The 24737-nt window shown below is 42.1% G+C and overlaps 2 protein-coding genes across 2 annotated transcripts; both read left to right on the top strand.

The window, feature by feature from the left end:
• Positions 1-12380: 12380 nt before the first annotated feature.
• LOC306925017 (chemokine XC receptor 1-like) lies at positions 12381-13487 on the top strand (the record flags this gene model as incomplete). Its single annotated transcript, XM_079503700.1, has 1 exon — positions 12381-13487. One exon carries the CDS (start codon positions 12381-12383, stop codon positions 13464-13466), a length of 1086 nt encoding a protein of 361 aa, XP_079359826.1. The 3' UTR covers positions 13467-13487.
• Positions 13488-21385: 7898 nt separating this feature from the next.
• LOC306925016 (C-C chemokine receptor type 2-like) lies at positions 21386-22414 on the top strand (the record flags this gene model as incomplete). The annotated part of the gene is made up of 1 exon (XM_079503699.1): positions 21386-22414. The coding sequence occupies one exon, from the start codon at positions 21386-21388 to the stop codon at positions 22412-22414; it is 1029 nt and encodes a 342-aa protein (XP_079359825.1).
• Between the last annotated feature and the right edge of the window lie 2323 nt (positions 22415-24737).

Raw genomic sequence — 24737 nt, 5'->3', positions numbered from 1 at the left:
CCCTCACATATTGCATTGAGTGCCTCAGTGGGTGGTATTTAATGTGTTGTTTACGCATGTGCATAAGTTTGCATGCTGTCAAGATGGTGCGCATTGTGTGTGTTACGTGTGTAAGTACGTTTATGAAGCCCAGCTGAGACTAAAGTCTAAGTGCGTGTAGCGTACTGTAGTGTGTGTGTGTGTGTGTGTGTGTGTGTGTGTGTGTGTGTGTGTGTGTGTGTGTGTGTGTTTGGGGGAGGGTGTATGAGGGGCTGTTGGGGATGAGGAGATGAGGAGATGGGGGGTGGTGGTGGGGGGGGGGGTTGGTTGATGGGTCTCGGTAGGTCAGCACACCTGCTGTGGCTACAAGCACTCTGGGACGGCTAATGTTCTCTGAGCTGACAGGAGCCGGGCCCCCTCCCTCCCTTTTAGTCTGGGCCCAGATAGATTGCCCTTGTAACGGGGCTAATAATGTGGCTGGCACACCTTTTTAATAGGAAGACTTTGATAGGTTTTCCGCTGAACAGAAAGAGCCACAGAAGAAGAGGAGCAGGAAGGCATTATGCATAAAACGTGCGCACAGACAAGACCGGACACACGCATTCACACCCGCATACATGCCACTGAACAAGTGTGCGTGCGTGCGTGTGCGCATGCGTGCACACACACACACACACACAAACAAATGCAAGTGTGCACAGATTCAAAGAGAGGCACACACACACACACACACACACACACACACACACACACACACACACACACACACACACACACACACACACACACACACACACACACACACACACACACACACACACACACACACACACACACACACACACACACACACACTACCTGTCTGCTTGCTTTACCACATTATTATGGCTGGCAGGGGGGCTCTGGACCTCTGCTGTTTTCCAAAGGCAGTCTGTAATGTGTCAAGAGGGAGGAAATGAGCGGGGAGGGGGGGAAGGAGGAGAAGAAAGGGGGTAAAAGAGGATGGGGTGCAGGAGGAACAGGAGGAGGTAGACTGCTGGTTGACAATGAAATAAAGCCCATTAGAGAGGAGTAGAATAACACAGGGAATAAAGTGACAGCGTGGCTGTTACACACAGCTTTACTGTCTTTAACTACTGTCAGCCTCAATGGATGACAGCTCGCTACCATCGCGCACACACATGCACGTGCATGTGCACACACACACACACACACACACACACACACACACACACACACACACACACACACACACACACACACACACACACACACACACACACACACACACACACACACACACACACACACACACACACTATATAGGCATAGGTAAGCAAACATACGGATGTCTGCTGCACACACACAAGGAAATACCAGTATAGGCTACATGCATCAGGCACATATTGAAGCTCTTTGTCTCTATCGTTATTGTTGTTTTTAACGAGGACGAAAGGAGTAAACAACAGAAACCGTTGAATCAACTGCCACACAGTTCAAAGGCAATCCAAGACGTATAGGAAATAAAAATCAACATACAACATGCTACGGTACGTCAGCCAAGACATGTCACCTGTTCTCCCATGTAATGAGGAGTCTACACAGTAAAATCCTCAATGTTAATTCATCTATTTGTAACCCTGAGAGGATACAAATATAAACAAATGGACCCGTACAGCTGCATTTGGTTACATTTGTACACTCCCAGAGATAAATTAACAGACAGGCAAGGGGGCAAACTGAGTCACAAACTGCAAATGACCACGGCTAACGAAAAACATGATTAAAATGATATGAGAAGCTTTTGAGGGGGGAAAATGGACTTCTAAGTGTTTTAGACAGGCAACACGTAAAGCCAGGTTTCACTAATATTCACATCACCCTGATCATTGAAATGCATGTCTTAAAGTGACTCAAGGCTGGCCTGTCAGAGAAAAGATGGACTTTTAAATGATATAGACAGATGACATGTAAAGGCAGGTCTCACTAATGTAGTGAAATATTAATGTGCACCTCCATCAATGCCTGAGTGAGGGATATTCTAATAGACACTCAATTATTCATTCCATCAATACGTTACCTAGATTAGGGCTGAAAATCCTCTCCTCATAACAGCGTGATGTATTAAGTTTATAATGTATGTATGCAAAGGATTCTGCTGTTCAGCTGTACTCTGCACTCTAAACTCAGCTTCAGAAAAAGGGGGCTGTCACAACTAAAAGCATGCATGGAGACCAGATCAGAGACCAGATCCATGTTGTACTCCCACAACATGGCTTTCAGGACTTGACAAGTGTCATAAAAGCAGCTTTGTTCTGACACATGTGAAAACTGTTTTCTTGTAATTAGATTACAAGTTGATTGATTGATTGATGTTTTTTATTGACAAAAATATAGACATGAACATATATTTGTATAGCTGTCAAATTGATAAAGTGTAAAAAAGGTTGAGAGCTTATTTCCATTGTGGTTCATTTGAGTCTTATCACTAAAGTCTAGTTTGGTTTCTCTCTCAAACTGGATCTCAGTGAGTTGATTCTTAATTTATTGTTTGGATCATAGCAAAAGAAAGAGAATAGAGAGTGAAGGAAATAGCCCTATATTCCTCAGCAAGGCTATGGCAGGTGTTATTGATGAAACAACACAAATGATGGGAAAGTGCTGTAAAATATATCCATACATTTAGTATAATGTACAGTAATAGTAGCCGAAAGGTGGTCGTTAATTCATTTAGAGTTGCAGGCAACATCCATTTTCAGAGGAATAATTAATAATGAAAACTAATTGTAAATTTAAGCAGACATTCTGCACACAAGTGGCTGTTTCCCTCAGCTGACATGTTTGTTTTGTTGGATCCTCCATCTCCGTCTAGTTGTGACTGAGAATTAAACGCTAATGAGTTTTAGTTGTGGGCTGTTAATATTTAATTGAATGCACAAACAGACAGACACAAACAATTTAATGGGAAGTATTATAATGATAATGTTCCACAACCGCACTTGCTTAAAGTTCTGTTAGGAAAAATGTTAATTACTGTTTACCAAATTAATCACACTGTAATTAAGATGTAGAGGAATGCAATTGAATAGTAAAAGTAGGCTAAATAGTAAACATTTAAACTCTATCTTCTGTGAAGTTTTTAAACTTTAGGTAATTAAATTCCATCAAATGAACCCAATATATTCAAATTTAAGAATCTTTATTATTTTTTGTTTTTGTGTGCATGTTACATTGACATGGCTTTCTTTGACCTACACAGTCTTCTTATAAGCACAACCCTCTTATTGCTATACCTAATTAACAGTGGATTGATTCTTCAGCCAGCATTTTTCAAATGTTTAATTTGTCATTTTAATGCCAATAGAAAAATCCGCGATATACACACTATATCTCATTCTGACGGGGCAAGACTATAGTATTGGGACAATCAGTCCTGATGGTGGCGGTAACGTCACCATTTTGCCGATTCTGACCAAAAGGAGCGAGTGAACGATGACCACATCCGGTTAGGATCAAAATATCCGGCAGTAGCTTTGCTAGTGTGCCACAATGAAAGATGTCCGGAATGCTAAGCTATCATCGTATTTTTCATAACTAAGTCAAATTAAGCTCTAATCAAGCCCAAAACATCGCATTTTACGCAGCGATGCATGCGCGATCACGCGCGTGCGCGATCGACCGTGCACACGCGGATTTTCGGCCGGTTTTAGGAAGATTACATCGGCCGTTAGCCAAATTAGCTAAAAAATGCTAAATTTTGCGACAATAAGCTCCCGATTATTGGGAATCAATCGATTACGTCAATTACGTCAGTGGCCATAAGGGATTTATTGATTTCATTACGTCAATTACGTCAATGGCCATAAACCAGTTAAGCATCCTCAAAAATAGACTCACATTGCAACGCACCGTGAGCTTGCAGATCAATTCATTTTTGAAACATTATTTCTAGAGATCACAGCTCAGGGTTTTTTTCTTTTTTTTAATAGAAGGTAGATAGACTATAAATCAAAGGCTATTTTTGTTTGTTGCTTTTCTGCCTTTATTGATAGTATCAAGTGAAGATAGACAGGAAAGAGGGAGAGAGAGAAGGGGAGAGACATGCAGCAAAGGTCATCATGAACAGGACACGAACACGCAACGCGCTGTCAGGCCAAAGCCTATATGTGGCATGCGCCTGGACCTCTTGGCCAGCGGGCGCCCCCAATCAAAGGCTTTTAGCAGACAAAAATCGTAAATTAAACCTGTCTGTCCAATTAAATTACATGTATATTTTAGAAGTTGATAATTCATGCTTTCATGACAATTCTCAGAGTGACAAAACAAAGTGTCAAAGGTCATGAGAATGACTCAAACAAATATAGCAATTCCGTACATACATACACGCCTAGAAAACCCCCAAATCCGTACATATTGCACTACTACAGTTTTGACCGCAGCGGAGGTGTGGCTTTCACTAGTATACACTGACACCACAGCGCGTAATCAGCGCCTCAAACTGTGACTCCGCCCACCCCCTGGGGAAGTTGTGATTTGTGCTCGTTCACTGCAATGCAATTTGCGGCATTTTCAAAACAATATTGAGCAGAGTAGCGATTATCAAACGTATTTGCAATGCCATACGTTGAAAGATCTGTTGCCCGTGGACAAGGCACGCTACCTCCGCAAGTTAGATAGCATCGGAATAGATGTTTGTCCGTATGTGATTAAGGATTGGACCAAGTTGCATTGGCAGCCATAGAAAATTCTTACCCCAGGCTAAAACCGGATGTGACGTTTTTGGGCGTTCTTGTCTAGCTTGGTGTCAGTGTATAGTATGTATGGAATTGCCACGCTATTTCACTGTGTTTGGGTGAGACCGGGTTGCAAACACAGTTTTGCCAATACATGATGTGGTCTGCATTACATAACAGCCCAACGAACATCTGAGACACAGTAAAAAAAAAGAAAAATGACAAATCCTATATGCTACCATGCAATTAGCTTGGCACGGAATATCTACTTGGTTTTAAAGCCCATCGGCTTTACAATCAAGCTCTTTTTCTCCTATTGATCCTGGATGGTGTTAAATGTGTCACTCGCTAAAGAGACTAGTTTCTCATCAACGGCCTGTGTAGATCAAAGCACAGCCAGATTCAGCCCAGTTTCCTTCATCTCCACAGACCTCCTCCACCAGCCAGCATGTAATAAGGATCTGCATGAATCCCTACATTACAAGAAGCTGTCTTTTGAACCAACATCACCGCTGTATATCACCACAGTATCTCTAATGGGGCTACCTAAATCCCCTGGTTCAGTGGTCTCAACTGCTGTGGCAGCATGCACTGGACTGACCTCAGTTGTCAAATGTATGCTTCCATTTGAATTAGTTGAATTAGCCTATTTAAACTGAACTTCCAATCAAACTTTCCTCCACCATGTTCAGACAACCTACGGTTAATAATATGTCCAGCAGCATATTGTCTTTACAAGTCAATACAGAACTGTGTGTGGGTGATTTAAGTCTGATTTACACTTGGTTGCACACCTGCGTCATTGCAAACAGATCTGCAATTTGCAGTGCACGATAGCACTACACAACAAAGTCTACGTACAGTACATGACACTTCACATTGCTGTTCTGTGCATACAGAGCCCATCATATGATGTCAAACAAAAAGTCTTTAACAACAGTGTTTCTTTGTTTGTTTGTGTGCATGTGCATACTTACATATACTCTATTCTATACATTACTAGAAAAAAATCACACCTGGGTGAAGTGAGGGGCGATCTTATCATCATACATCATCTCATTCCGGCCAATCAGAATTTGCGTCCTCACCTTCGTCTTCAATGTTTGTGTTACGCAATGTTTGTGTTTACACGAACACTAAACATTGTCCATTCATTGTCAATTGGATTTAATGTTTGTTTGTGTAGGACAAAGTTTGTGCACAAACTGCACATACGCCAAAAGCTGGACACAGGATCGCCCCTCAAAAACAACAGTTAGAGAAAGGGACAGAAACAATAGAGAGAGAGAGAGAGAGAGAGAGAGAGAGCGAGAGAGAGAGAGAGAGAGAGAGGGAGAGAGACTTCCATGATGTTTCCATCTTAATAAAGCAGCAGGGTGTGAGATGGGCATGCTGTGCCCTCCTGTGGTCATAGATGTGAAATATCACCTGTCCTACTTTTCTCTCTTCCCTTAATTGTAAGGCTCTGGGTTGCAGTAACCATTAGCTGGCCCCGCACACTACAATGCCAGAGTTAATTTAAAGAAGGGGTGCAATGGCTTTTTGGGGATTTTATTTTGAAGTTTCAGTCTAAAACAGAAGGCTGTGTGCTTCTGAACCAATCAGAGCGGTGCATCCCTTCAGGCTATGGGTCGTATAGCTCTGCAACGCTGGAGTTGTTTGTTTACAAAACTTTACAAGTCAGATACAGAGCATGAAGCTACTATGTGGCTTATTTCTAACCTATAATGTTTTCACATACATATTTTAGCGTGCTGATTAAGTTTAAAATGAGTAATACACTGTCTGGATGTCATCTTGAATGAGATTAAAAATGGAGTAGTTCTGTAATCAACATCAGCTGTGTTTGGACGGACGCGTAGAAATGGGAACAAAACATCTTTCCCTATTGTTTTGGCATCCATTGTTAGGTATGCCCATATGATGACCACGGATATATGGTCTAAAAGTGTGAAAAATGTATTTTTCACATCATCAGGGAGTGTACAAATGGAACCAAATTGACCCAAATATTTCTACACTCTCTCTCAGTTACATTAACACTAAGAAATTGACTGTGTGCATGGTGTAAGACTTGAAGTTGCATTCCAGGACTTGAAAAATTAATAAAACATTATTTGAACTAGTATGAATGGTAGAGTATCATGCTAATACATTGACATCTGCGACTGCAAGTGTCCCTTCTCCTCCATTGAGACATATAGGGCGTGTTCGGAAATACAGCACCGGAGCGCACTCGCCTATTAGTTTGCATTGCTCAGTGTGCTATTTTCCGAACACGCCCATATTGGACCCTGGTGTTGTGTAGGACCTCAACCTGGGGGTCACGACCCCACGGGGGTCACCAAATTATTTTGGGGGCCCCCAGATTATTAACAAGAAGACATAGTCATAATTACCATTAACGTGTCTGGTTGCCTAGAGACGAGCAGCCAATCAGGACGATAGGTCGTCAATACAGCAGCCAATGAGAAAGATAGCTTAAGTGGGCGTGAAAGCCAAAGTGATAGAACATACACTCGTGTGCAGTGAGGAGCGCTCTTATCATCATACATCACATTACGTGCTCAGCCAATCAAATCATGTCATTCCGGCCAATCACCTTTGGCGTCTTCACTTTTCTGGCCTCACTTTTCTCTTCAATATGTAGGGCCTACTTTGCTCAACCAATCAAATCATCACTATGGGGTGATCAGCCAATCACAAGCCAATGTTCGTGTTCACACAAACCCGGAAAGCTGTATCCTAGGTCCGTATATATACGGACCCCAATGTATACTCCGTCTATTATATAATGGTTGAGTCCCACAGCGGCTTTTAACATTGGTCCGGTTGCTCCAGCTATGGGATTGAAAATATAATCACTGTGTAAAGCAGTTGAAAGGAGGAACTGGGATTTATGCTAACAGCTAGCCGCAATAAATGAGTTAATGATTATATCTGGTTTCAGTATTTATTTTTGATGTATTTTCTCTAGGGTGTGGAGGGGGTCGTGAGACATGGCCAAAGCATTTCCAGGGGTCCCCAGACAAAAAAGTTGAGAACCACTGTGTAGGACTACTAGGACACCTTCTGGTTGGCAAGCAGTATACTGCCTGCTGCTCATACGTGCAATATCTCCCCAGTTCAAGGTAAGCGATAGAAATGTGGTCTCATGTGGGAGTAGGACATACAAAAACAACAAACTTCAGCTTTAAAGGATGGCTGTTGTCAATAGCAAACTGACAAAGATGGAATTTAAAAAGTGCACCATATTCAGTCAGAATGAACTTGAACATGTTCCCTTGAAGAGAATTAGGCTAGTTGTACTGCTCTACCTTGATCAACAATACTGAACATACAGTACTGTACTGTACTGTACTGTACACCAACAATCAATGTTTTCAACAGCCTAAATGTCTCAGAATAATATGGGATGAAAAGATGACTTCCCGTATTATATCCCTGTCGATCATTAAAAGCTTGCTTTTTGTATTAAAGGATTCATTTAAAGTACACTCTGGTGGACCCGAGTGCAATTATTCTTACAACAAAGAGTTGTGTGTAAGTGTAAGGAGAAATAATAATCATTCCTCTGTGTGTTGTTGGATAAAAAGAAACACAAACCTCTAATGAAGGGATGTCCATTTAGTCCCCATTACAGCTAACCTAATTGGCATGGTGGTAACAGCAAAAAAGCACTAATGTCACCACAGTTATCACTGCCATTATAAAAATAGCATTCTCTTGTTAAAAAGAAGATGGAGTATGTGATTATATCTTCCCATTTGCATTTGTTTTACTTTTTTAATAGTCTAGGAAGCCTAGTACAGAGAGGGGAACGAACCATTGGATCCAGTCAAAATCGAACCGAAGACCATATGGTTCGTACATGAACAATGCACTCATTTGCATGTTTGTTGGAGAGTATACTACAGTAATTAGTAAAATAAAACAGTGAACCCACAAGCCAGACAACCATATTTGACTTAAACTCAAAGGGCAGTATTATGCGTGTCTTAAGTACCAGGTCTTATTACTTAACTTAAGACCTGGAGGCGTGGTCAATGCTGTTTGGCCACTCAGAATAGCCACATGGCATTGATCACACCTCCAGGTCTTAAGTTAAGGCTACATGTTGCTACATGATACCACCTTGGCATCAGCACCACACTCTGCAACTGGATTCTGGACTTTCTGACCAACATACCCCAGTCTGTTAGGTTGGATAATCACACCTCATCCACCCTGACACTGAACACCGGCGTACCACAAGGCTGTGTGCTTAGCCCTCTCCTCTACTCCCTCTTCACCTTTGACTGCGTTCCGGTGCATGGTTCCAACACCATTATCAAGTTCGCGGGTGACACCACGGTGGTAGGCCTGATTAGGAACAACAATGAGTCGGCCTACAGGGAGGAGGTCCAGCACCTGGCGGCGTGGTGCGCTGACAATAATTTGGCTCTCAACACCACGAAGACCAAGGAGCTAATTGTGGACTATAGGAGAACGAACCGCTGTGACCACACCCCGATCCACATCAACGGGGCGGTGGTGGAGCGGGTGTCCAGTTTCAAGTTCCTGGGTGTTCACCTCTCTGAGGACCTCTCATGGGCTCTCAACTGCTCCACCCTGTTCAAGAAGGCGCAGCAGCGTCTATATTTCCTAAGGAGACTGAGGAAGGCTCACCTTGATCCCCGGATTTTGGTGAACTTTTACCGCTGCACCATTGAGAGCATCTTGACAAATTGCATCTCAGTGTGGTATAACAGCTGCACAGTGTCTGATCGGAAGGCCCTGCAACGGGTAGTAAAAACTGCCCAGTACATCATTGGCACCCAACTCCCATCCATTGAGGATCTACAGCGCCAAAGATGTCTGCGTAGGGCGAGAGGCATCCTGAAAGACCCCTCTCACCCAAACCACAGACTCTTTGCCCTTCTTCCAACCGGGAGGCGCTATAGGACTATTGGTTCCCGCACTAGTAGGCTCAGGAACAGCTTCTTTCCTGTTGCTGTCTCCCTGCTGAACTCTGCCCCTCCTCAATGACACAGAACAATGATACCCCTTTCCTCCTACCCATCTGAACTCTCATGCTCACACCATACATACAATAGCATCTTATGGCTTGTGTGGGTGGGTGTGTATATATATATGCATACTCCTTATTTATACTTCATTGCTTATTTTTCTATTTATGTTTCTATTTATTATATACTACTGTACATACTGTACATTCTGTACATTCATCAACAAGTGTATTTATTTCCATTACTGCATTACTGTATTACACTCTGGCTAGACGCCACTATTCATTTCATTGTCAAAGTATTTGTATACTATGTGCAGTGACAATAAATTGAATCTAATCTAATCTAATGTTGCTATGTTTAAGTCTGTCACTCCAGTCCGGACCCAGTTAAATAATATACAGTCACACCGGAATGCACACTGCTGTCTCGTGTCTCATCACCCGACGTGCTTCAATGCACGGCCGTGAAGTCGGGGGGAAAAATTAAAAAAATAAAGAAAAGGAATAGCTGAGGAGCGAGTGACAACGTGTTAACATTGCAACTTGCTGCTTCTTGTCTGTTCAACTTCACTTCATCTCTGCCTGTAATTGTCTCCACCAGGCCGAAGGCATGGGGAGAGAGTATGTTTTGCAATCCGTCCGTGTGTGTGTGTGTGTGTGTGTGTGTCCGTCCGTCCGTCCGTCCGTCCTTCCGTCCGTCCGTTACCAGCTCATCTCCGGCACCGTTAACCCGGTCGATGCCAAACTTTGCACACACACTCCCTGGATGCCAACGATGAACCTCTGCCCCACATTTTCCAGAACGGCCTGTTATAGCGCCACCATGAGGCAGCTTTTCACATTTTGTACCTAAAACTGCACCGATCTGCGTGAAACGTTGCATGCACACTCCCTAGAGGCCAAGGACAAACCGTTGACCTGCATTTTCCGCATCTGCCTTTTATAGCGCCACCAGGAGGCCGACTTTTGTAAAACACATTTTTTGATATTACTCCTCCAGATTCTGTCCAAAAATCTCACAAATCGTTACACAGTATCTCTATGGTCATGTGCTCAAGTCGGATCTGTCCGATATTTCATATTCCATCCTAATTGGCTATAATTGGCTTTCACAGTTTGCAAGATTGCCCCGTTTTGAACAAAAGCCTCAAATCATGAACGCAGCATGCAATTTACGTGAAATCTTTCACACATTTTCTTACTAGGCTGAGGAATATATCCCACCCTTTTCACATTGGCCTGTTATAGCGCCACCAACAGGTTGATTTTTGCAAAAACACATTTTTGGAACAAAATGCCTCAAAAACATGTTTATATTAATCCTAAACATTTTGCCAAACATCTCACAGTCCTATCCTCCTGGTGGAGACCTGTGCCCAGAAGGGCACTTTTTCTAGTTTTATTATGTTCTGCTCACTGTGATTATGTTTCACTACAATTATGTAGCAAGGTATCACATCTATGGAGGACAAAGTACTCACATTTCCACTTTTTGAGGGCTTTTGTCCCCTCACTTCTCATATTTGCCATTGACAATGAAAGGAGAAATTAGGTCATACCGTATGTGCCTCAAATATGACATCAATTCGTGGCAACACAAATATTAACTGCCATTGACAATGAAGGGAAAATTTACGTCATATGTAGCCGAGCAAATAAGCTAACCAATCACATAAATTCAGTTGTTCATGAGATGATGTATGATGATGTATAATGATCGAGAGCGCCCCTCACTTCACACCCACACGGGTGTGATTTTTAATTGGCACACACCAAAATACGAACTTCCTTAAATGTATTTACTATTTGTATGTCTCTAACCTAATGACAAATACCCTGTTACACATGTGTAGCAGAGTGGCTCAGAGCCTCTGCCATCTCCCCCAGTCCAGAGGGATGTTTGACTTTCATGCGGGAGGCCCGAGTTCGAATCCTGTGCGTTACATTGGTGCCGTGACCCGGATCGGGTTTCCCCGTGGGAGGAGGTCAAAAGGGAGGTGAGTGTATAGCAGTGGCTCAGAGCCTCTGCCTGATGGCCTCAAAAGTCTATTATCTCCCCCAGTCCAGAGGGATATCCCTTTGGTCTAGTGGTTAAGATGTTGGACTTTCACGCAGGAGGCCCGAGTTCGAATCCCGGGCGTTACACATGCATCATCCAACTTGAATTATAGCCTGCTGTAATTCAAGTTGGACGGAGAAGATGCTACTTGGCTCAGTCATAGAAATAATTTAGTTACAAAAATGTTTGATTCTGAGAATGAATAGTCAAGACATGCCGGTACATAACATGGCAGCAAACCAAAGCCCTGCTCAGTTGGCTGTGCATCACATGAGGTATTTCTCTCAAATGATGTTCAGTACAGGCTAATATTCAGGAAGTGTTCTTTACCTAATTCCTATTTTCTGTTCACCTTTTCTGTCACATGCACATAAAACAAGGCATTGTTCAAGGTACTTCTGGAACTTGTGTCCACAACCCATCATCATCAGTGCTCTATGATTTAACTTTTCAAGTAGGAGTCCCTTCAAGGTAAGCATTAAGCGAGCAATCTGTGAAATATGATGACTTTTGTTTCCCATGTTATATATTTGCTTCCTCAACTGCTGTTTTTTCAATTCTTCTAAACAGATTTTTTTCTCTCTCTCCCTGAAGGAACATGGAACAACAAAATATGCTCACAACTACCGCTGACTACGGCTATCGTGACACAACCACCATGCAATATGATTATGATTATGACTATGAAGATGAGCTGTGTAACAAGACAGACGTAGTCCATTTTGGAGCCATATTCAACACGTCATTCTTTTCCGTCGTGGTGGCCCTCAGCTTGTTTGGCAACATTCTGGTCGTGGTGATCCTGGCAAAGTACGAGAACATCAAATCTCTCATCAACGTTTTCACCCTGAACCTGGCCGTCTCAGACCTCATCTTCACCGTAGGTCTGCCCTTCTGGGCCTACGACCAGGTGAACGGATGGACATTAGGGGAGACGGCCTGCAAAGCGGTCAACTTTGTCTTCTACGTGGGCTTCTACAGCAGTGGTATCCTCGTCATCATGATGACCATCCATCGCTATGTTGCCGTCGCGAGGCCACTGTCCAACCTCGTGTCCGACACCAAGGGCTTCTACGGCATCCTGGCGTCCATCGTCATTTGGACTGTGAGCCCGGTGCTGGCCTCTCCCGCTGTCATCTTCTACAAAGTAATGGAACACGATCTTAGAATGTATTGCGATTATGAAGATCATTATTGGAAGCTATGGGGAACTTATCAACAAAATGTCCTCTTCGTACTGACTTTACTGATCGTCTGTTTTTGCTACACACAGATATTGTGCAGGCTGTACCGACCGAATGCTCAAAGGAGAAGGCACAAAACTTTGAATCTAATTTTTACACTGGTGGTGGTTTTCTTTGTGGGCTGGGCACCGTACAATATCGTTATTTTCCTGAGATCCATATCTCTTCACCCACAACCAGCTGTGGACTCGGCGACGATGTCCAAAACCTGCGAAAGCTACAGCAAACCGCTCGATTATGCTTTCTACGTCAGCCGGTTCCTTGCTTTCTCTCACTGTTGCCTTAACCCCGTGTTCTATGCGTTTGTGGGGGTTAAATTCCAAAGCCACATGAAGAGGATGTTGAAAGGTTGGGGCCGGCACCGTAGAAACAGCATCCCTAGGCGAAGCACCCGGCTGACTATAACATCCATCACTAGTGGAGAGGAGTTCTCGTTCTAGCTCAGTGCTTTTCAAACGTCTTTGCCCGTAAGATATACCAATGTACGGTAGTCCAGTAATACTGTAATTTCACCTCAAACTAATTGCAGAAAAACCAAACTCAGCTGATTTTGTATCTTCAATATATCCTGAATAACAGAAAAAAAGTTGCCTGGAATTGTCTGAGGGGAAGGGCCTGTACAGTATGGCCACCATAGACATACTATATAAGGCAAATATGTTCTAGATTTCCTTTTGCTTTCAGTAGCAAGTCAAACTAGGGTGTTTTCATGATGCTGAATCCATTCCAAGCATTAGTTTTGCATAAAAACACTCATTGGGCTAAAAACGGCCATAGCTACTTGCCCAAATGTGCTGAGGGAGTGTTTTTATGCAAAACGAATGCTTGGAATGGATTCAGCATCATTCAAAACCCCTAGTTTGACATGTCACATGCTACATGCTAAAGCAAAAGGAAATCTAGAAAAGATTTGCCTTATCTATGGTGGCCATACTACAGGCCATTTTCAACACTTCCCCTCAGACAATTCCAGGCAACTTTTTTTCCTGTTATTCAGGATATAGTGAAGATACAAAGTTTTTTTGCAATTAGTTTGAGGTTGATCCTGTATTTTCCATAGATTTCCTGTACAAATGGGTAGGTAGGTCCTACTCTCAAGGAACACCACTTGTATTCATAGTGAAGATCTACAAGCTCACACACACACACACACACACACACACACACACACACACACACACACACACACACACACACACACACACACACACACACACACACACACACACACACACACACACACACACACACACGTATAGATATATATGCATAAACATGCTGTATATGTGTGTAAGGAACAGGAACTAATACGAGTGAATTACCGTCACTGACCCTTATTATATCTGACACACACAGTCAAGTCACTCTGTGTGTGTGTGTGTGTGTGCGTGCGTGCGTGCGTGCGTGCGTGCGTGCGTGCGTGCGTGCGTGCGTGCGTGCGTGCGTGCAAAAATGTTGTGAAAATGTTGTGAAAATGTTGTGAAAGTCACGTCAGCCATATGTTTTATTAGATTACAGTTGAAGTATTGTATAATTAGTTAAAGCCTCTATGTTAGCTTTTTATGCATGGATCCAATATAATTTTGTACAATCTGTATGATGTAGTGTACAACATTATACAATTGGGGGATTGTTGCATTTTCTTCTCCCTGCTGTTCCAGTGAGACATTTAGATCATGACACGAATTTTGACCTGATGGTCAAGATTCAATATCCCCTGAGCAAGCAGGCAGGCTCTATTATTTCAATGGTAAAGATTTCTGCACAGTACTAGTTCAGTATACTTTACAGTATACTATACTTTGTGGACATTTCTAGTTCAGTATACTTTACAGTATACTATACTTTGTGGACAGTTCTAGTTCAGTATACTTTGTGGACAGTTCTAGTTCAGTATACTTTGTGGACAGTTCTAGTCCAGTATACTTTGTGGACAGTTCTAGTTCAGTATACTTTGTGGACAGTTCTAGTTCAGTAAACTTTGTGGACAGTTCTAGTTCAGTATACTTTGTGGACAGTTCTAGTCCAGTATACTTTGTGGACAGTTCTAGTTCAGTATACTTTGTGGACAGTTCTAGTTCAGTATACTTTGTGGACAGTTCTAGTTCAGTATACTTTGTGGACAGTTCTAGTTCAGTATACTTTGTGGACAGTTCTAGTTCAGTATACTTTGTGGACAGTTCTAGTTCAGTATACTTTGTGGACAGTTCTAGTTCAGTATACTTTGTGGACAGTTCTACTTCAGTATACTTTGTGGACAGTTCTAGTCCAGTATACTTTGTGGACAGTTCTAGTTCAGTATACTTTGTGGACAGTTCTAGTTCAGTATACTTTGTGGACAGTTCTAGTTCAGTATACTTTGTGGACAGTTCTAGTTCAGTATACTTTGTGGACAGTTCTAGTTCAGTATACTTTGTGGACAGTTCTAGTCCAGTATACTTTGTGGACAGTTCTAGTTCAGTATACTTTACAGTATACTATACTTTGTGGACAGTTCTAGTTCAGTATACTTTGTGGACAGTTCTAGTTCAGTATACTTTGTGGACAGTTCTAGTTCAGTATACTTTGTGGACAGTTCTAGTTCAGTATACTTTGTGGACAGTTCTAGTTCAGTATACTTTGTGGACAGTTCTAGTCCAGTATACTTTGTGGACAGTTCTAGTTCAGTATACTTTGTGGACAGTTCTAGTTCAGTATACTTTGTGGACAGTTCTAGTTCAGTATACTTTGTGGACAGTTCTAGTTCAGTATACTTTGTGGACAGTTCTAGTTCAGTATACTTTGTGGACAGTTCTACTTCAGTATACTTTGTGGACAGTTCTAGTCCAGTATACTTTGTGGACAGTTCTAGTTCAGTATACTTTGTGGACAGTTCTAGTTCAGTATACTTTGTGGTCAGTTCTAGTTCAGTATACTTTGTGGACAGTTCTAGTTCAGTATACTTTGTGGACAGTTCTAGTTCAGTATACTTTGTGGACAGTTCTAGTTCAGTATACTTTGTGGACAGTTCTAGTTCAGTATACTTTGTGGACAGTTCTACTTCAGTATACTTTGTGGACAGTTCTAGTCCAGTATACTTTGTGGACAGTTCTAGTTCAGTATACTTTGTGGACAGTTCTAGTTCAGTATACTTTGTGGACAGTTCTAGTTCAGTATACTTTGTGGACAGTTCTAGTCCAGTATACTTTGTGGACAGTTCTAGTTCAGTATACTTTGTGGACAGTTCTAGTTCAGTATACTTTGTGGACTGTACAAATTGAATTCCGCTTCTTGTACCTCTATGAGACGTGACAAATAAAACCTTCTTGATTCTCTTGATTCAATCAAGAGCACTTTTTGTTATAAATTTTAAGGCAATTTGGTGAAATACTTCATTATTCTTAAATGATGTTTTCTTCAACCATACAAAGCTGCACATACTCACACAGTAAAACATACTATGGGAACATTCAAACCTTTCACATTTAACCATATAGTAATCCTACTTTGAACGAATCTTGGACTAATAGTGCAGGCTTCATACTTGTGGCATGTGGAATGGAACTGTGGCACAAACACACAGGACAAATGACAAGAGGAAGTCACAGATATTGCTTAACGTCCAATACTTCAACAAAGTCTTGCTTCATTTGCATATCAATCTGAATGTTCCAATGTACATGTTCCAATTTTCCTGTGTTCACGTTTGTATTTAGATTTTGCCAGCTGGCTAACACTGGCACATTTATCCTCGTGCATAAATAAAATAAATTCAATAAATTATGAAACAAGCACATTTGAATCATTGTGGTTTAACTGATGCAAAGTTCATTATTATTTTTATGAGGCCTATATTTTAATATTCTGATATTTTATTCAATGCCAGAATCATTAAGGAGAATACCACTCATTTTCAACATTTTACTATGTCATTAATATACCTTTGAGCTGTTGTGTGGAAATAATAAAAAGCCCCCCCCCCCTTCTGTGTTTCCTAGAACTGTAGGTCTGAAAAAAATAATTCAGAAACTAAAAATAAAATACGCACATCACGTTAGTGGAGGTGCTGGGTTCAAAAATGAAAAAGAGTGTTCCTAATGTTCGTGTTCCAGAGAAGGGAACCCGTCAACCCGCTCATCTGCTCCAAAAGTTTATTGACAACAATAAATAAACTTTTGGAGCAGATGAGTGTGCAGGTTCCCTTCTTTTTCAAAATCATTAACATTGTGAATCACATATTAATGACATAGTAAAATGTTGAAAATGAGTGGTATTCCCCTCTAAGATAAAGCTTTCAATAATGAACCTTTAATTAAGGTGGTTTAGTTAAATGTTTTACATCTGTTAGGATTGCAGGGCTTAGAGACTCTCAGCCTTGTTGCAAGAAATGCCAAGAAATATTTCAAGCTGATTCAAAGGTTTTATATTGCTAGTGATCATAAAGTTATAGTAAAGTGTATATAGGAGCTTCTGAACTATAGGGGGCAGAGTCAAGTGAAGGGTCACTTCCGTGAGATTATTACTGATTCAATAACTTAAGTTATTTAAACTCAAGGTTTTCAGTCTAATGTCATCCACAACAGGCAGTTTGGTTTCAATAATTGAGCCATTAGCAGGCAGACTGAACCTGCCTGTCACTGAGTTTTAGCGTATAATATTGCCTTCGTAAGGCATGTTGACTTCTCAATTTAGTAGCCAAAAGAGGGATTTCATTTATTTAAAAAAAATAGTTTCTAACACGAGAGTGCCTTGTTAAGCTGCTGGAGTGTGTTAACCCTTAGAAGATGAAAGACGCCAATTGGCGTCTTCATCAGAATTCCGTAAATGATCAATGACGCCAATTGGCGTCTTCACAGTTTTTGATGAATCTAAACATATTAATATGCTCCGAAGCGCTGTTTAAATTCCTGAGCTTATATTCCAACTACATTACCCAGAAAACCCGTGTCACGTGACACACGTGTACGTGTTGCCATTGGAAGCTGGTCCCACCCCCTGTAAACAGTGGGGGCAGAGGGAGTCTTCATAGTTTTCATTGCTTTGCCTGTTTTGCCGTCTCGCCCGAGCGATTTTCTAGCAGAAAAAGTTTAAAGCAGTACTATTTATTTGAGCGAGTTTTGTGGTAGTAGTATTGATCCATACGCGTCCCAGTCGCCTTCTCCAGGCGGAGTAGCCCTGGTCCAGTGCTTACAGCGAGACTCGCTGCTCCCTCCCTCCTTTTTTCATTGTCTCCCCATCGTCGTCCGATGAGCTATACCGGGAAACCATTGAAGAAGACGATCAACCCGGAATGTTTTGAGGTAATCTTATTGTAGAAAATGCCCTTCTATAGTGATCAGAAATCATAAGATGATCGCTACAAATAGATGCTTGGATAATTACTACTACTAGTCAGATCATGACGCCAGAATGACTCACCACGATGGCCCCCAGCCATTAGCCAGCACCAAAGGTGCTGGCTAATGGTGTTGGTCGGTGCATTGGTGCTGGCTAATGGTTGGAGGGGGGGTTGGTGTCGATCGGTTGGTTGATGCAGTACAAATGTATCGTAGCAGGCATGCACGCATGGCAGTACAAGTATTTTATATTGTAGCGTGCCTTATAGGCGATCTGATCTTTAGAGTAATGTTCGCTCCTTTTTATTTACTGTCTACAAAGACGGAGAACAAACATGCATCGTTTACTGAAGCAACGCGTGGTTGGTTATGATGACCTTGCTACAAGGATCGGAGGGGGGACGGGGAGTGAAGCTAACAGTAGCGTATTATATAAGATCTGTATGACGTTTCATTGACGTCTGAGCTTGCATGATAATTGCATTCATTGTATATTGTACACAATCATGATTGTACATTGTTTAGTGTGTCTCCGTGTGATGATGATGATGACGATGATGTCAGATAGCCTACGTCCCCCCCCCCCCCCAACTGGCTATTGGCCGGGCTGACTACAGCTAAATGTTTATTTTTATATATTTAGAACTGGCATCAGATGAGGAGGAGGAGGAGGATGATGATGATGATGATGAAGACGAAGAGTCAAGACTACGATGGAGTTCTCCGACACTGAACCGGATGCATTCATTCATTTCAGTTGTTGTTTTTTTTAAATTTAGCCTACACACACACACACACCGTCAAGAACAACTGGAATGCAGTGGTTTGGGGACACTGGGGAGTTTGGGGACAACTGTTTTGTATGTAGGCCTATTTATTTTCTGTAATATTTATTATAATTGTATTATGTTAGTCATAAAAAATAAAAGACAAGCTTTTACAATGAGTTAGACCTGTCATGGCTATTTTGTTCACTAGTCTGAGGTTTATGGTTTGACTAAGCGAGTTTCAACTGTGATTTACTCTGTAACGGTAGATGGTAAGAACCCAATTTTTTTGTTATAATACAGTATACATTCAAGTCTATATTTTGATACATATCATGGGCACAAAGTCATATCAAAACAATGTCCTTGGATGAGTTTTTTATCAAAACTGTTTCTTCACAACAGGTTTTTGAGATACATGCATGAATAGACACGGTACTGGTAAGACTATGTAAACATGGTATATATCAAAATGTGCGTTAGAATGTCTAATTTTACCCCAAAAAAGAATTGAGTTTATATGATGTTCCATTTCAGAGCTAGGGGGACTTTTAGCTGGATAGGTCAGATTGATCATGACTGACCATGCTATTTATAGATGGCAAAATATCTACAGTGGTACATGTGAGAAACTTTTTATTTTATTTTAATTGAACTAGACAACTCACCCTTTAAAATGAGATATTGCATGGCTATGTACGCCCAGCAGAAAAAAAGTTATTTAGAAAATAAAACTTCAACCGGTCATAACTTTTTTTGTTGTCCTAGAAACACTACCCAGTGTAAATGCAGGCTCTTTTAAATGGCTTCCAACACCACAACTAAACATTTTATCAACTCAGTTCATTTTTTTCCTGGAAGCAGACAAGCCAAGCTTTCTCTGAAGGTCTTTCGTTGTCACACATTCACAGCAGAGAATTTTCAATAAATCATTCAAAAACGCCATTCTGCCATAGAGAAGTCTAAAAACTATATAGAAATCCATGAAACTCTCAAAGAGTTAATGACAGAGCAGCATTTTTGTTGACCGGTGGCATGCACAATTGTACACATAGGAAATGGAAGAGGGAGGGGGAGATATTGCATCATGTCTCATATTTCAGAAAAGGTCTACTCTGGTGCACCCGTTCTACAATGAATCACCCCATTCAGGTGTCTAGATCCATGCCAGTGTTCCTAATGTTCGTGTTCCAATGTTCATGTTCATGTCTGTTTAACATTTAAATGCAATTTACCAGCTGGCAAAAAAACTGGCATAATTTACAGATGGTGATTAATGCATGTTGTCCATAGAAATAAAGACAATGCAATTATGAAACAAGCACATTTCAAATGAATGAAATACTTTAACACAAATTCCCAAACCTTTTTACCTGACCCATGCACAACCAAGCAATTAAGTTAAGTCTGTGGGACCCAATTGAATTGGGCCAATTCATTAACATTTGTATGTCTCCTTTTTATATTATTATAAAAATAGAACCATTAGAAGATTCCAAGAGAAAGTTCTAAGAATGTGTATAGATGGTTAGTTAGAACCTTTACAGCTCCTGTTAGGAGTATCTCACAGCTTTTAGACTCTTCTTCTGTGATTCATATTTTTTCTAAGCAGACTTATCAATGCCAAGAAATATTTGAAGCTGATCCAAAGTGTATATTGCCAGATGGGATCATACAGTCTATACAGTAAAATGCAGGAACATTTGAACCAGGGGCTAGAGTCAAGTGAAGTGTCACTTCCTTGCTCTTTTGCAGTCCTACGGTATACATACGATTACGTAAACACATTTCTCTCTCCAAGCACAAGCAGTGCATATTTTAAGACACATTGCCCTGAAAGGAAGTCTGTCTTTAGATTCTGCTGAAGAGTTGCACTGAGTAACAGGCACAAGGTAAGGGATATGTCTTGATTGTTATAGAAAAGGCTAATTTGTGATTATTTTCTATTTCTTTTAATGTGGAGTAATATACGTACATTCTTGTGTTTGATCTCTAAATGTTTTTGGGACCGTCTTACTCTTAACATAATTCTATTCCATTTTTTACAAACCAAATACCAATGTGAGCAAAACAATATAGATATTTATGTTAATGGAGCAACCCCTTTTGTTTACATTGTCACTGATTGGGTCTCTCAGTCTGAGTATATTTTTTGTTTTCAGTTTGGATGGTTAGAAGTTATTTTTAATTAAAAACAATATATAAAAATATATCTGATTAGCTGGAAACTGTGTCCTCTTTCAGGGTTAACATCCTATGATCCTCAACTTGAAAAGAATGGAGAACTTCACCACAGTCCCTCTGTACACCGGCTACTACACCAACAGTTCCATAGAGTCTATGGAACTCTATGGCATAGACAATGAAGATTACTCAATAAGACTCTTCTCCGCCGTTTTCTATAGCCTCGTCTTTTGCATTAGTCTGCCCAGCAATAGCTTCCTCCTGTGGGTTCTTCTTCTTCGAGAAAGAGGCAAGAGGACACCGCCTGACTGTCTGCTTCTGCAGCTTGCAATCTCCGACCTCTTCTTGACCGTGACTCTGCCATTTTGGGCCTCTTACGAACTCCACGGCTGGAGCTTTGGAGACTGGGCTTGCAAGATGACCAGCGGCCTCTTCACCTTGGGGCTCGACGCTTACATGATGCTGCTCACCGCCATGACCCTGGACCGATATGTGGCTGTGGTCCACGCTGTGTCTCCCTCCGCACAGGTCCGCAGGGTGCTCTGGGTGCGTGGGGCTAGCGTCGCCATATGGCTGGTCTGTGTCGCTGTAAGCATCTGGAACGCTTATAACTCTAAGGCGATTCAAGATGATTCTCTATGTGAAGACGTCTTCAGTCCACTGGCCCGACTGCTGAACTTATACCTCCACATAGGCCTCTTCTGTCTCCTGCCTTTCACCGTCGTCTTTTTCTGCTACTTCCGCATATCCATGACCATCAGACGGTGTGCTATGAAAGGACAGCAGCAGGCTGTAAAACTGATTGCGGGAATAACCGTCGTGTTTTTCGTTTGCTGGGTACCGTACAACGTTGTGCTCTTTTTGGAGACCCTGGCAATGCTCGACGTGGAGTCGCTGAAGACCGACGCGTTGTTTCACGGGGGCAACGTCACCCACACGCTGGCGTACTGCCACTGCTGCATCAACCCGCTGTTCCACGTGTTCGGAGCGGGGAAGTTCCGGAGGCATCTCCCTCTGCCGGGCGTCGCCTCGTACCGAAGAGGAGAGAGCAGCAGGCAGACTCTCAGTCCTACGACAAACAGCCAAAATCACCCTGCTGACTCCCAGCAGACCTGTGTGTAATTATTATGGTTAAATAACTGTGTGTGTGTGCATGTGTGTGTGTGTGTGTGTGTGTGTGTGTGTGTGTGTGTGTGTGTGTGGCAGCGAATAGGCAAAAAGGGCAAATAACCACAAAAGAAAAGCCCAAAAAGCCCACAAGAATGTCGCCCGCGCATGTGCACGGGTCTGTCTGTGTGTGTCTGTGTGTGTGTGTGTGTGTGTGTGTGTGTGTGTGTGTGTGTAAAAACACCTTATATACGGTATATAATGTATGTAGCCATTGTCTTTTTTTCCTTCTTTTTTTCACTCAAATCCCATTAAATGTAATTTATTTCTTCCTAAGCCTGTCAAAGCAGCTGAATCCATTTGAGCACATGCAGGCCTGATGGTTGGTTCCATGGGGGGGGGGGGGGGGGGGGGGGGGGGTCCAGAGGAGAGTGGATGGGGACACCTCAGCAGGGCCATAGTAACAGCACTAATATCTGTCTCTCGGGGTAGATTAAGCTTGTGGCATGTGGAATGGAGATTGGTTGAACTGTGGCACAAACACACAGGACAAGAGGAAGTCACAGATATTGCTTAAAGGACCACTTCACCACTTTTCATATAATTGGTCCTCACTAATGTTCATGATAAAACACAACCATTTCACATACCCGTCCACCAGTGACATCATCGTTAGGCAGATTTTTTTTTGAACAAGATTTGTTTTAAAATATATTAAGATTTTTATTATCGTGAGACCGATGGCTTCCATTATCGCATTGCAACTTTTCAGGAAAAGAAAGCCTGCCGTTTCTATTAGCATGGATTCCCCATTGATGATGTCACTGGTGGACGGGTTTCTGAACTGCCCACAGCCCTCCTATGAGACACAGACACCAAAAATTGTGGTATTTTATCATGAACATTAGTGAGGACCAATTATAGGAAGAGGAGTTGAAAAGTGGTTGTAAGAGCCATTTATTTTCTGTTCATTTTATTTCTATGTTTTTTGATGACGTCATTCCAAGGGCTTGGTCAAGGCCAAGGTTGGCCAGGTTACTTAATGAGACCTGATTGAATACTCTGTTGTTGTCCTGATGTGAAGGCGAACAGTTTTTTGACTGTGAGACACAGGCTGTTGATTGATATGGTTTTTACATCCTTTTTTGCTTTATTTAATACAGTGAATAAATATAAATCTTGAACTTTAAGTCAACACTTGGACATCAGTCTTTTTTATCACATGTCATGACTAGACCCTCGGCATCGGGCAACCAGTAGCCCAAAGTTTAGGACTTTGACGCTACATTTTAGTCAAAAAACTGCCTCTGTTCCACGCCACGCCAATTGGGAGGCAAGTGGAACCAGCGGGGGTCGTTTGGAAGGAGAACACGCACGGACGGGCCGCATCATAGGGCCGAAGCGTGTGTTGTTGCAACGGCGGAGCCGCGGGGGTGGACGGGACCGGGGACGGATCATCGCACGGCGGCGGACACGGCTGCACGAATCGACCCGGAGCTACAGGGGCGCTCATCGGGGCACATCGGCAGCACTACCGGGCCGCCGCAGCTGACAGCAGCAGATCGGGACCGGACCGTCATCATACAGCGATCGGCGATAAACTCTTGGCTCATCAACGCCGCCGCGGAGCGCACCCGGCGTTCAGTGTGTGCATGGTAGGCTAAAGGCTTTAGCAGCGCAACGCCGACATTAAAACAATGGCCATTGTTAGGAAAGGTGTGCACACAAATAAGTGAAATAACAAACCCAATGCATTGGTAAAGGAGCGCCACTTTGCGCGCGGCTTATTATTGTTTGAAGTTGAACAACAAGTACTTTATTGCGTTGAACACGGTCTAAGGAACTTGACATTTGTTTATTTATTTTGGATCAAAAGGAGGCGCCAGCTGGCGCTGGTGAGTCTGTGGTTGAACTTGAGTCTGGTGGGGAAGGGGCTTTGGGGAAACGTGTGGTCAAATTGACACCCAAAGCGTTGGATGAAAAAATCGACAGTTTGCAGAAGGAGAGAAAGGTTAAACTGAGCAAACTGTTAAAACTGAAGGAAGTGGTTTCTGCCTTGGTGAATGATGAGACAGAATGTGCATTTCACAATTTCAAGGGTTTATATGATGAAACAAAAAAGGTTCACAATACTTTGTTGGGTCTTGTGCTGGCTGATGAAGCCAAAAAACATGAAACATGGTACAATGCAAAAATGCTCACTTTTGATGGGTTTATTGATGAAATGAAAAGGTGGAGTTATGTTCAAAGTTGCTCTGAGGATGATGATGATGTGATTTTTGAAAGTGAGAGTTTTGTTGCCGCCGGTGATGAAAAGGGTGATGAAATTAATGCTGGA

The sequence above is a fragment of the Electrona antarctica genome, assembly GCF_951216825.1.
Source record: "Electrona antarctica genome assembly, chromosome: 6".
NCBI lineage: Eukaryota > Metazoa > Chordata > Actinopteri > Myctophiformes > Myctophidae > Electrona > Electrona antarctica.
This window is presented reverse-complemented; position numbering and strand designations above follow the sequence as displayed.